The 13449-nt window shown below is 41.4% G+C and overlaps 1 protein-coding gene across 1 annotated transcript in view; it reads left to right on the top strand.

The window, feature by feature from the left end:
• LOC139413416 (synaptoporin-like) overlaps positions 1–13449 on the top strand; it is a 34222-nt gene that overhangs the window by 17221 nt on the left and 3552 nt on the right. The window contains exon 3 of the mRNA XM_071160774.1: positions 13294–13421. Within this exon, the coding sequence (XP_071016875.1) occupies positions 13294–13421 (128 nt within the window). The remainder of the gene's footprint in view (positions 1–13293; positions 13422–13449) is intronic.

Raw genomic sequence — 13449 nt, 5'->3', positions numbered from 1 at the left:
TGTGTCTCCAGTGCGCCTCCAGAGTCCAGTACGCCCTGTTCCTCCTCCCCGCACTCGCCCTGAGGTGCGTGTCACCAGCCCGGTACCACCAGTGCCGGCACCACGCACCAGGCCTACAGTGCGCCTCGGCAGTCCAGAGCGTCCGGCGACAGTACCCAGTCCAGAGCGTCCGGCGACAGTACCCAGTTCAGAGCGTCCGGCGACAGTACCCAGTCCAGAGCGTCCGGCGACAGTACCCAGTTACTGTCACGTCCTGACCTTAGGTCTTTCTTTTGTTTATTATTTGGTTAGGTCAGGGTGTGACGAGGGTAGTTTGTTTAGTTTTTGTATTGTCTATGGGTTTTTGTATGTCTAGGGTTTCCTGGTCTAGGGGTTTATATGTCTATGGTTGCCTAGATTGGTTCTCAATCAGAGACAGCTGTTTATAGTTGTCTCTGATTGGAAACCATATTTAGGTAGCCATATTCCTTGGGTATTTTGTGGGTTGTTATTCTATGTTTAGTTGCCTGTCTGCACTAGCCATATTAGCTTCATGGTTCGTTTTGTTGTTTTGTTCAGTATTTCTTTGATTAAAGAAGTATGTACGTTTACCACGCTGCGCTTTGGTCTCCTCTATACGACGACTGTGACAATACTGAATATTATCAAGTGCTTCTCAAAGATTCCCTCTGGTTGTCAAACTAGCAATAACTTGCAATAACAAAAAAAATGTCTGACAGTTAAATGACATGCCACAGAATGCTGCGGCAGCACGCAAGGTGTGCCGCAGTATAACACAACTTTTAAAGGAGGAACCACTAGCTTTTTATAATAGATACGTCAGAGTACCATTTGGAAATGTTCTTGAGAAAGGATCTTTCAGAGTACCATTGTTCTTAGATTGGATGCGTTTACCAGTCTAATTTGTCTTTAGTTTGTAGATTTCTTTAACCATTTCAACATGTAGCTACTGCTACATGCTCTCTGGTCTTGTCCTTTGGTAATGTAGTTGTTTAAAGCATTTTGCAACATCCGGCTCATGCCTTAGTCTGCTTGGTCTATAGAGTAGTAGCCATTTCAACGTGGGGACTGCATCCCTGCGTTATCTTCACTAAATGTACATTTTGTCACAAGTCCTTTTATTAACTCTGTGGAAAGGGGCATTCAATGACGTTTGGCTATAATATCTGTGCTCATGATGGCGTGGCCACTGACTGGATAATCTTTACATAAAAAAACAAACATTTTCTCATTTAGAATCCTAAAGTCACATTTCATCTTCTCACAAAGAGTTTCATATTTAATCTTATATGTTATTTTATTTTACTAGGCAAGTCAATTAAGAAGAAATTCATATTTACAATGACAGCCTACCAAGGAACAGTGGGTTAACTGCCTTGTTCAGGAGCAGAACAACAGATTTTTACCTTGTCAGCCCCGGGATTCAATCCAGCAACCTTTCGGGTTACTGGCCCAACACTCTAACCACTAGGCTACCTGCCATCCCACAACAGCTAGATGTAAATCTGATAAATACATTGTGAAAGCTCTTAAAGTTAGTGTTTCCATTATAACGTCTAATGATATCGCCACACAGTAAATGTTGGACATGATTATTGTTTAAATACACACGGACCATTAAAACTGGTTGGAATACAGAAATATATAGAACCTTTTGAGGTTACTGTACTGAAAAGTATTTCTCTCTGGTAACAAAGGGATTCCAACTTTCATTTTGGCAGAGTGGGGAAAGGAGTTTCTGTATTTACGACTGTCATGAAACAGCCAACTTCCCGCTCTCCCACTCTACGAGAGAGAGCGCTCTGTAGAGCCAACCCACTGTAACCTGATCCTTCAGATCTTCACAGGAGAGGCATGACACCACCCACCTTTAATTGATTTGAGTGCCATTTTTTCAATATGAAATACAATTCAGACCAGAAAGCTGGGACCCTTTTCTCTTCAACAGTAACAATAGTTGTTGCTTTCAATACAGTGTTTTTCCCGCAATTACATTTTGAAATATTGTACAATCAGAAAGCATTTCACAAAGGCGTGAGAGAGAGAGAGTGAAACTGCACTGCTTCAAAGCAGCAAGTGGGAACTCTGTAGTCCAGACTCCTGTTTGATTGACCATTGGGCAAGGTGTAAATGTTTTGGAAGCCGCTATTCATTCAACCAGTTTGAATACAAAAGAAGCCATCCACCCTTCAAGGGCAATCAGCAGAACAATATAATTTCTGAGAGCATGTGAGAAGTCTTAATGGTGCGCTAAATGACAACAGGTAATTGAAAAATGTAATTGGCTGTTTTTAAGAATGTAATCCGATTCATAAAAATAAAAAAAGTCATCTGGGTTGATTAGTTATTTGTTGTGATCAGATTACATAATCCCCGTTACATGTAATCTGTTTCTACCCAACACTCCCACTGCGAAAAAACTGAATTAACATTGTTTCCTCATCGTTTCGACCCAAAAATGTCATGTGATCACGTTGGATCGATGTGGAAAACTGATTGGATTTTTTCACCTAAATCCGATGACATGGTGACACTTTTTGTTGATTTCACGTTTTAATAAAGAAATGTTAGTTGACAACTCAACCAAATGTAAATCATAACTAGACGTTGAACTGACATCTGTGCACGTGGGTTGTTTTTGTGTGCTTGTTTGCTTTTCATAAGCCCCTGATCCCTCTCAACCAGAACAGTGTGATGTTAGAGGTAGATGCCATATCGCAGAACTTAAAGCACTGAGTGTATTTGTTTCTGCCATCCTGCTGTGTTTCTCTGTGCTTGAAATTAGACAATGACAAGAGACTTACAGTATACCTTGGGAAACGGAGAGACTGATGCAGTACATTGTAGACATGCTTTAGAATGTCCTCTCATAGCCTAGCATCCTTTTCTGCTCACTGCTGGACACCGTATGTGCTCCTCTCTTGCAATGCCACCTTAGGGTGCTCCACAGCAGCTAGCACACGGGTGGAGCCACTGTACTGCTTTGGAGAGGACAGAGAGCAGGACTATGGGATGGCCAGATGGAGATTTCGTTACCTTTATCGATCTTTGATTTATGCAGGATAGGCGTGTGTCATGGAGAATGAAATTAGGATTTTTTATTTTACATGATCATGATTCTGTGAATTGTGATTGGGTCTCTCTCTCTCTCTCTCTCTCTCTCTCTCTCTCTCTCTCTCTCTCTCTCTCTCTCTCTCTCTCTCTCTCTCTCTCTCTCTCTCTCTCTCTCTCTCACACACACACACACTCTCATGCACTGTGGATATATGAAGCTCAGTTAATTAAAGAAGGAGATGACATAAAGCTGTCTCAGCCAGCAGCCTAACCAGGAACACATTACAGCTCTATTAATGAAACACTTCCCACACTGGACTGCACTGTCTACCTACTTACTACACTACCTACTTACAACCCTACCTACTTACTACACTACCTACTTACTACACTACCTACTTACTACACTACCTACTTACTACTCTACCTACTTACTGCACTACCTACTTACTACTCTACCTACTTACTACACTACCTACTTACTGCACTACCTACTTACTACTCTACCTACTTACTACACTACCTACTTACTACACTACCTACTTACTACACTACCTACTTACAACACTACCTACTTACTACACTACCTACTTACTACACTACCTACTTACAACACTACCTACTTACTACACTACCTACTTACAACACTACCTACTTACTACACTACCTACTTACTACACTACCTACTTACTACACTACCTACTTACTACACTACCTACTTACTACACTACCTACTTACAACACTACCTACTTACTACACTACCTACTTACTACACTACCTACTTACTACACTACCTACTTACTACACTACCTACTTACTACACTACCTACTTACTACACTACCTACTTACTACTCTACCTACTTACTACTCTACCTACTTACTACACTACCTACTTACTACACTACCTACTTACAACACTACCTACTTACTACACTACCTACTTACAACACTACCTACTTACTACACTACCTACTTACTACACTACCTACTTACTACACTACCTACTTACTACACTACCTACTTACTACACTACCTACTTACTACACTACCTACTTACTACACTACCTACTTACTACACTACCTACTTACGACACTACCTACTTACTACACTACCTACTTACTACACTACCTACTTACTACACTACCTACTTACGACACTACCTACTTACTACACTACCTACTTACTACACTACCTACTTACAACACTACCTACTTACTACACTACCTACTTACTACACTACCTACTTACTACACTACCTACTTACAACCCTACCTACTTACTACACTACCTACTTACTACACTACCTACTTACTGCACTACCTACTTACTGCTCTACCTACTTACTACACTACCTACTTACTACACAACCTACTTACTACACTACCTACTTACAACACTACCTACTTACTACACTACCTACTTACTACACTACCTACTTACAACACTACCTACTTACTACACTACCTACTTACAACACTACCTACTTACTACACTACCTACTTACTACACTACCTACTTACTACACTACCTACTTACAACACTACCTACTTACTACACTACCTACTTACTACACTACCTACTTACTACACTACCTACTTACTACACTACCTACTTACAACACTACCTACTTACTACTCTACCTACTTACTACACTACCTACTTACTACACTACCTACTTACGACACTACCTACTTACTACACTACCTACTTACTACACTACCTACTTACTACACTATCTACTTACTACACTACCTACTTACAACACTACCTACTTACTACACTACCTACTTACTACACTACCTACTTACTACACTACCTACTTACTACACTACCTACTTACAACACTACCTACTTACTACTCTACCTACTTACTACACTACCTACTTACTACACTACCTACTTACGACACTACCTACTTACGACACTACCTACTTACTACACTACCTACTTACTACACTACCTACTTACTACACTACCTACTTACGACACTACCTACTTACTACACTACCTACTTACTACACTACCTACTTACAACACTACCTACTTACGACACTACCTACTTACGACACTACCTACTTACTACACAACCTACTTACTACACTACCTACTTACTACACTACCTACTTACTACACTACCTACTTACTACACTACCTACTTACTACACTACCTACTTACTACTCTACCTACTTACAACACCACCTATTTACTACACTACCTACTTACAACACTACCTACTTACTACTCTACCTAGTTACTACACTACCTACTTACTACACTACCTACTTACGACACTACCTACTTACTACACTACCTACTTACAACACTACCTACTTACTACACTACCTACTTACTACTCTACCTACTTACTACACTACCTACTTACTACACTACCTACTTACAACACTACCTACTTACGACACTACCTACTTACTACACTACCTACTTACTACACTACCTACTTACTACACTACCTACTTACGACACTACCTACTTACTACACTACCTACTTACTACACTACCTACTTACTACACTACCTACTTACTACACTACCTACTTACAACACTACCTACTTACTACACTACCTACTTACAACACTACCTACTTACTACTCTACCTACTTACTACACTACCTACTTACTACACTACCTACTTACGACACTACCTACTTACTACACTACCTACTTACAACACTACCTACTTACGACACTACCTACTTACGACACTACCTACTTACTACACTACCTACTTACGACACTACCTACTTACTACACTACCTAATTACTACACTACCTACTTACTACACTACCTACTTACTACACTACCTACTTACAACACTACCTACTTACTACACTACCTACTTACTACACTAGCTACTTACTACACTACCTACTTACTACACTACCTACTTACTACACTACCTTCCCCTTATTATCCATTTACCACCACAAGGTGGCACGGATCACCTGATAGTGGCTGTGGCAATATGTGGTGTACAGCACATGACGAATGTGATGTTCAGTTAGTAGTTATTAGTTCAAGCATGCACTTTCACTCACTTTCACTCTCTTTTGTAACAGTTTTAAATGCCTCATTTAGGGTTATTAAAGGTTAAATGTTTTCAATTAATTGTCCGTTAATGGAAGGGCTTCCATCTTCACTGTAGTTAGTGCTCAGTAGTACCCATTACCTCCAGTAGAGGGAAGCAAACTGAACGGTAAACTCTTATTGGCCCAGTGCAGGCTAAAACATGATTTCCCTGTGATTTACATATATATGAGTATACCAAACATTAGGAACACCTCCCCCCCACCCCACCCCCCCACATCAATAAGGGATCATAGCTTTCACTTCGATTTACCTGGTCAGTCAGTCTATGTCGTGGACAGAGCAGGTGTTCTTAATGTTTTGTATACTCAGTACATTTCTGCGCTATGAGGTTGGAATAATACTGTGAAGTTGTGAAAATTATGAGCTGTTTGAAAAGACCTCAGCCTGAGCACCAGGCAGTAAATTGGTTAATAGACCAGTTAGTCACTACTGACGCTCGTACCCAGGTGAGTGTGTGAGGTCAAACTGCATAATCTGAAAATGTCAGAAGACATTTAATCAGCCTTTCCAGGAATTGAAACCAAACTGCCATCTCTCCTCCTTTTGGCAAGCTGGCCATCCAGCTGCCTGTAATGGCGGAATGGAGCTGCATTCTAAGTAGGTGTCAGCTCTGATTATGGTGATCATGGTTTTGAGCAGCCTGTAGGCAAATAGCTTTATATGGAAGATGGGCTTGGAGAGACCAAGATAAAGAGTAGGAGATGGTGTGTCCTGCTGAGATGCATTGAGAGGGACTTGTAGTGGAGGTACTGCTGCTTCTCTCTTTACCGCTTGGAGGGACTTTACCCTGTGTCTTCAATGAAGAAACTAGGCTGTTTTTCAGATCCGTGGGTATGAAGGAGAGGAGAAAAGGAAATAACTAGTGAGATTCATCTTTAGAGTGCATAACTGAAGTAGTTCAACATAATTTCGTCAAACCACAGAGGCAAAAACAAAGTATAATCCAACAAGAATTAGGCCCATTGCTCTTCAGGGAACATAGGCCACTGTCCATCATATGCTAGTTCTCTCCAATTTCTTCCATCCTATGTCTGTTTTGTTGGTGCCTGATTCAATTAACATGTGTTCCGTGGATGCCCTCTTTTTCAACAAACACTTTCTGCATGGACCTCATGCTGAAACAGGAAAGGGCCTTCCCCAAACTGTTGATACAAAGTTGGAAGTACAGAATCGTCTAGAATGTCATTATATGCTGTAGTGTTAAGATTTCCCTTCACTGGATCTAAGGGGCCTAGCCAAAACCATTATTCCTCCTCCACCAAACTTTAGAGTTTGCACTATGCATTCGGGCAGGGAGCTTTCTCCTAGCATCTGCCTAACCCAGATTCATCACTCCAGAGAATGTTTCCACTTCTCCAGTCCAATGGCTTCCAGCTTTACACCACTCCAGCCGACACTTGGCATTGCGCATGGTGATCTTAGGCTTGTGTGAGGCTGCTCGGCCATGGAAACCCATTTCATGAAGCTCCAGACGAACAGTTCTTGTGCTGACGTTGCTTCCAGATGGAGTGTTGTGTTGCTTCCGGTAGTAAGTGTTGCAACCGAGGACAGACGATTTTTACGCGCTATGCTCTTCAGTTCTCGGTCCCGTTTTGTGAGCTGTGTGGCCTAGTACTTTGCGGCTGTTGTTGATCCTAGACATTTCCACTTCACAATAACAGCACTTACAGTTGACTGGGGCAGCTCTAGCAGGTCCGAAATCTGACAAGTTGGAAAGGTGGCATCCTATGACGGTGCCTCGTTGAAAGTCACTGATCTCTACAATAAGCCCAGTCTACTGCCAATGTTTGTCTGTGGAGATTGCATGGCGGTGTGCTCGATTTTATACACCTGTCAGCAACAGGTGTGGCTGAAATAGCCAAATCCACTAATTTGAAGGGGTGTCCACATACACTCAGATACACTATACAAAAGTATCTGGGTACATATACCTGGTTTGAGACAGAGTTTGGAGCCGAGGTTCAATGCTCAGTGGTGTAGACTACTGTGATTAATATAACTACCTCCAAGCTGCCATGTCAGGCTTATAACACTAATCTGCGTCTTGAGGTAGAACTTCTATATGCGTTTTCATAGGTATTAGAAACATCTCACTGCAGAACTATAGACAGGGAGGTGTTGCCTCAAAGGGATGTTGTATCTTTTGCTTTCTTTCATTTCGTTGTAATTACGTCATGAAATTTACCAGATACAATGAATACATGGAATCACAGTTTTTTTCCCTATAGCCGAAGGATTTTCTTCTATCATTGCCACAGAGAGTTATTTGTTTGTATTTTTACAATAGAAATTATAACCTATGCAATATTAAACTACACATCTGCATTTGTCACAGCCTGTGATTCCTCCCGATAGTCCCAGATACAATTGGTAACACCCCATTAGTCCTGGCCTCAAGAGGAAGAACAATACCCCAGGCTCTAGGATTAGGGAGCACACTCAAAACCACTGCATTGCTTTAAGGACAGGACGTGTATTAAATCATATTAAATGTTGTTGTTCCTCATTCTTCCAACACCTCCCTTAAGGTACTCCAGTACTGACCCTCATATCTCCCTCAATGATCCAATCATAGACATTACAAGTGTATTGGAGTATTATAGCCCATCTGTATGTCAGCACAGCTACAGCCAACAGGTCTGGACCTTAATGGCGTAGGTAGTGTTCTTGCCCTGTTACTGCAGGGTTGCTGGGTCCAGCCCCGCTCTAGTTGGTTAGAGCATTGGACCAGAAAGGTTCTGCCATTCTGCCATTGAGCAAGGCCGTTAACCCACTGTTCCCTGGGCGCCGGAGACATGGATGTCGATTATGGTAGCCCCCCTGCACTTCTCTGATTCAGAGGGGTTGGGATAAATGCGGAAGACACATTTCAGTTGAATGCATTCAGTTGTAAAACTGACTAGATATCCCCCTTTTCCTTTCCTACTCAACTGCTACAGAATGACCATGCTTGCCTAACTCTCCCTGTTGAGTATGATTATGACTATTGTTTTCTTTAATGACAGTATTTCCTCTGACTGTTTTACAGTTGAAGTCGGAAGTTTACATACACCTTAGCCGAATACATTTAAACTCAGTTTATTTTTTACATAAAAAAAAAAAAAAACACCTTTATTTAACCAGGTAGGCAAGTTGAGAACAAGTTCTCATTTACAATTGCGACCTGGCCAAGATAAAGCAAAGCAGTTTGACACATACAACAACACAGAGTTACACATGGAGCATGGAGAAAAACAAACATACAGTCAATAATACAATAGAAAAATGTGAGAAAATGAGGTGAGATAAGGGAGGTAAAGGCAAAAAAAAGGCCATGGTGGTGAAGTACATACAATTTAGCAAGTAAAACACTGGAATGGTAGATTTGCAGTGGACGAATGTGCAAAGTAGAGATAGAAATAATGGGGTGCAAAGGAGCAAAATAAATAAATACAGTAGGGGGAGAGGTAGTTGTTTGGGCTAAATTATAGATGGGCTGTGTACAGGTGCAGTAATCTATGAGCTGCTCTGACAGCTGGTGCTTAAAGCTAGTGAGGGAGATAAGTGTTTCCAGTTTCAGAGATTTTTATAGTTAATTCCAGTCATTGGCAGCAGAGAAATGGAAGGAGAGGCGGCCAAAGAAAGAATTGGTTTTGGTGGTGACCAGAGAGATATACCTGCTGGAGCGCGTGCTACAGGTGGGTGCTGCTATGGTGACTAGCGAGCTGAGATAAGGGGAGACTTTACCTAGCAGGGTCTTGTAGATGACCTGGAGCCAGTGGGTTTGGCGACGAGTATGAAGCAAGTATTCTTTCTCTAATAGTAGAGAGAATTATTTATTTGGGCTTTTATTTCTTATTCCCAGTGGGTCAGAGGTTTACATACACTCAATTAGTATTTGGTAGCATTGCCTTTAAATGGTTTAACTCGGGTAAGCTTCCACAAGCTTCCCACAATAAGTTGGGTGAATTTTGGCCCATTCCTCCTGACAGAGCTGTTGTAACTGAATCAGATTTGTAGGCCTCCTTGCTCGCACACACCTTTTCAGTTCTGCCCACAACTTTTCTGTCGGATTGAGGTCAGGGCTTTGCGATGGCCACTCCAATACCTTGACTTTGTTGTCCTTAAGCCATTTTGGAAGTATGCTTGGGGTCATTGTCCATTTGGAAGACACATTTGCGACCAAGCTTTAACTTCTTGACTGATGTCTTGAGATGTTGCTTCAATATATCCACATAATTGTCCATCCTCATGATTCCATCTATTTTGTGAAGGGCACCAGTACCTCCTGCAGCAAAGCACTCCCACAACATGATGTTGCCACCACTATGCTTCACTGTTGTGATGGTGTTCTTCGGCTTGCAAACCTCCCTCTTTTTCCTCCAAACATAACAATGGTCATTATGGCCAAACAGTTCTATTTTTGTTTCTTCAGACCAGAGGACATTTCTCCAAAAAGTACAATCTTTGTCCCAATGTGCAGTTGCAAACCGTAGTCTGGCCTTTTTATGCTGGTTTTGGAGCGGTGGCTTCTTCCTTGCTGAGCGGCCTTTCAGGTTATGTCGATATAGGACTCGTTTTACTGTGGATATAGATACTTTTGTGATGAACGTGCTACCTTCAGGTGTTTGTAAATTGCTCCCAAGGATGAACCAGACTTGTGGAGGTCTACAATTTATTTTCTGAGGTCTTGGCTGATTTCTTTTGATTTTCCCATGATGTCAAGCAAAGAGGCACTGAGTGTGAAGGTAGGCCTTGAAATACATCCACAGGTTCACCTCCAATTGACTCAAATTATGTCAATTAGCTTATCAGAAGCTTCTAAAGCCATGACATAATTTTCTGTATTTTTCCAAGTGGTTAACTTAGTGTATGTAAACTTCTGACCCACTGGAATTGTGATACAGTGAATTATAAGTGAAATAATCTGTCTGTAAACGATTGTTGGAAAGATTATTTGTGTCATGCACAAAGTAGATGTCCTAACCCGACTTGCCAAAACTATAGTTTGTTAACAAGAAATGTGTGGAGTGGTTTTAATGAGTTTTAATGACTCCAACCTACGTGTATGTAAACTTCCGTCTTCAACTGTACTTTGTCAGGCCTGTAATTTACACTATAAAGATCCTTCACGTTGAAAAGAGTTTCTTCTCTGTTTCGTTCTCTGTGTGTCTCTGTCTTTCTCAACCTGTCTCACTCTTCCTTGGGTGGGTACTCCAGACATTGCTCGCCATAGCCGTATCGCTGCCTCTGTATAAGTCTGCAGGGTGAGTCCACCACAGAGAGAGTGGTTGAACGATTATTGGAATCTGTGTGGGTAGCAAGACAGACTGACAATAGTAAAGGTGAACAGGTGGTCATGGGTAAGATGACAGAGGACTGGAGGAGACTGAGGCAGGAATTCCTTTAACCACAACGTGGTAAATTTATTTACTGGGTAGTCTGTCTGTGCTGCATAACAAAAGGAAACAGAATAACATGTATCCAATCAAATTCATAATCACAAAAGTCTAATCATAAAAATCATTATGAACATAATTAGGTCATTCAGTTCAATAGGAATCATGATTGAGTCATTGAGGATCCTAACCATAAATCATAATCATGAGAATAATAATGCAAATAAATCGATCAGTTATCAATTATTCAGTCTATAATCTCAATCAGTTTGATATCAGGATTTATCAAGTCACCAAATAATAATTACATTTCATATTTCATCCTTCCAGGTTTATTTTCATATGTACATGTCATTTCGTTACATTTTAACCAGATATCAATGGCATAATTGGCCTGTGATGATCTATAGGTCCGTGATCATTGTCCATTGACATAACACAATAGGTTTGAAGCTTGCACTCAAAGCCGGGCTCCGCGGTAATAACTATAAACAATAACTGAGGACCCGCTCTCCCGATTGCTACAGATAGTTTTGATGAAAGATAACAGAATCGGTTGATTCGTGGACGCACAGAATGTCTGGATTAGACAAGAGTTGGGGCGATTTCCTCCTTTTAATGAGATGAGACCTGTCGGACATTTCCACCTGACATAATTAAAGCTCTCTGGCCCAGCTGCGCAAATGGCAATTAATTAAACAGCAATTCCACCAACTCTATGGACCTTTTCTATAGTGGTTCTGGATGTGAATTACCTGTGTGTGGGAGGAGGCCTAATTGAAATTGAACACTGCTTTGCCTGCCGGAAGACAAAACAATTGTTTGGAGGGATTAGTGCTGCTAGCTTGCGCTTCATGTTTATCTTTGACATGACAGCTGATTTGGCATGGGTCCCCAGATCCTCAAAAAGTTCTACAGCTGCACCATCGAGAGCATAGTGACCAGTTGCATCACCGCCTGGTATGGCAACTGCTCAGCATCTGACCGTAAGGCTCTACAGAGGGTAGTGCATACGGCCCAGTACATCACTGGGGCCAAGCTTCCTGCCATCCAGGACCGATATACTAGGCGGTGTCAGAGGAAAGCCCATAAAATTGTCATGGACTCCAGTCACCCAAGTTATAGACTGTTTTCTCTGCTACCGCACGGCAAGCGGTACCTTAGCGCCAAGTCTAGGACCAAAAGGCTCCTTAACAGCTTCTACCCCCAAGCCATAAGACTGCTGAACAATTAATCAAATGGCCACCGGACTATTACATTGACCCCCCCCCCCCCTCCCCCCATTTGTTTTGTGCTCTGCTGCTGCTTGCTGTATATTATCTATGCATAGTCACTTCACCCCTACCTACATGTTCAAATGACCTCAACTAACACTGACTCGGTACCCCCTAAACCTTTTTTATTTTTACTTTTGTTTATTTGGTGAATATTTTCTTAACTCTTCATGAACTGCACTGTTGGTTAATGGCTTATAAGTAAGCAATTCACAGTAAGGTCTACCTACACTTGTTGTATTTGGCGCATGTGACAAATAAAGTTTGATTTGAATTGATGGATGCATAAATATTTTAGAGGAAATGACAGCAAGACATGTTATCCCTGAGGTTCTTCTAGTTCTCAGTTTGTTGGGTCTTTAGTAATGTCCTCTCAGACTTTAAACAGATTAGTTATTAAATGGTTAGGCAATTTACTCCTGAACAGAGTTCCAATTCAATAATGTTGTGGTTTTTGTTTGTGTTTCTCAACAGCTTTTTTCAATTTTTGCATTTGCAACATGTGGAGGCTACAGTGGACAGCTGTGGGTTAGTGTGGACTGCCAGCTTGACAAGGCCAGCAGCAACCTCAGTATTGGCATCGATTTTGCCTACCCTTTTAGGTACGAAACTTTCTCTCGTAACATTTCA

This window comes from Oncorhynchus clarkii, chromosome 7 (genome assembly GCF_045791955.1).
Source record: "Oncorhynchus clarkii lewisi isolate Uvic-CL-2024 chromosome 7, UVic_Ocla_1.0, whole genome shotgun sequence".
Classification (NCBI taxonomy): domain Eukaryota; kingdom Metazoa; phylum Chordata; class Actinopteri; order Salmoniformes; family Salmonidae; genus Oncorhynchus; species Oncorhynchus clarkii.
This window is presented reverse-complemented; position numbering and strand designations above follow the sequence as displayed.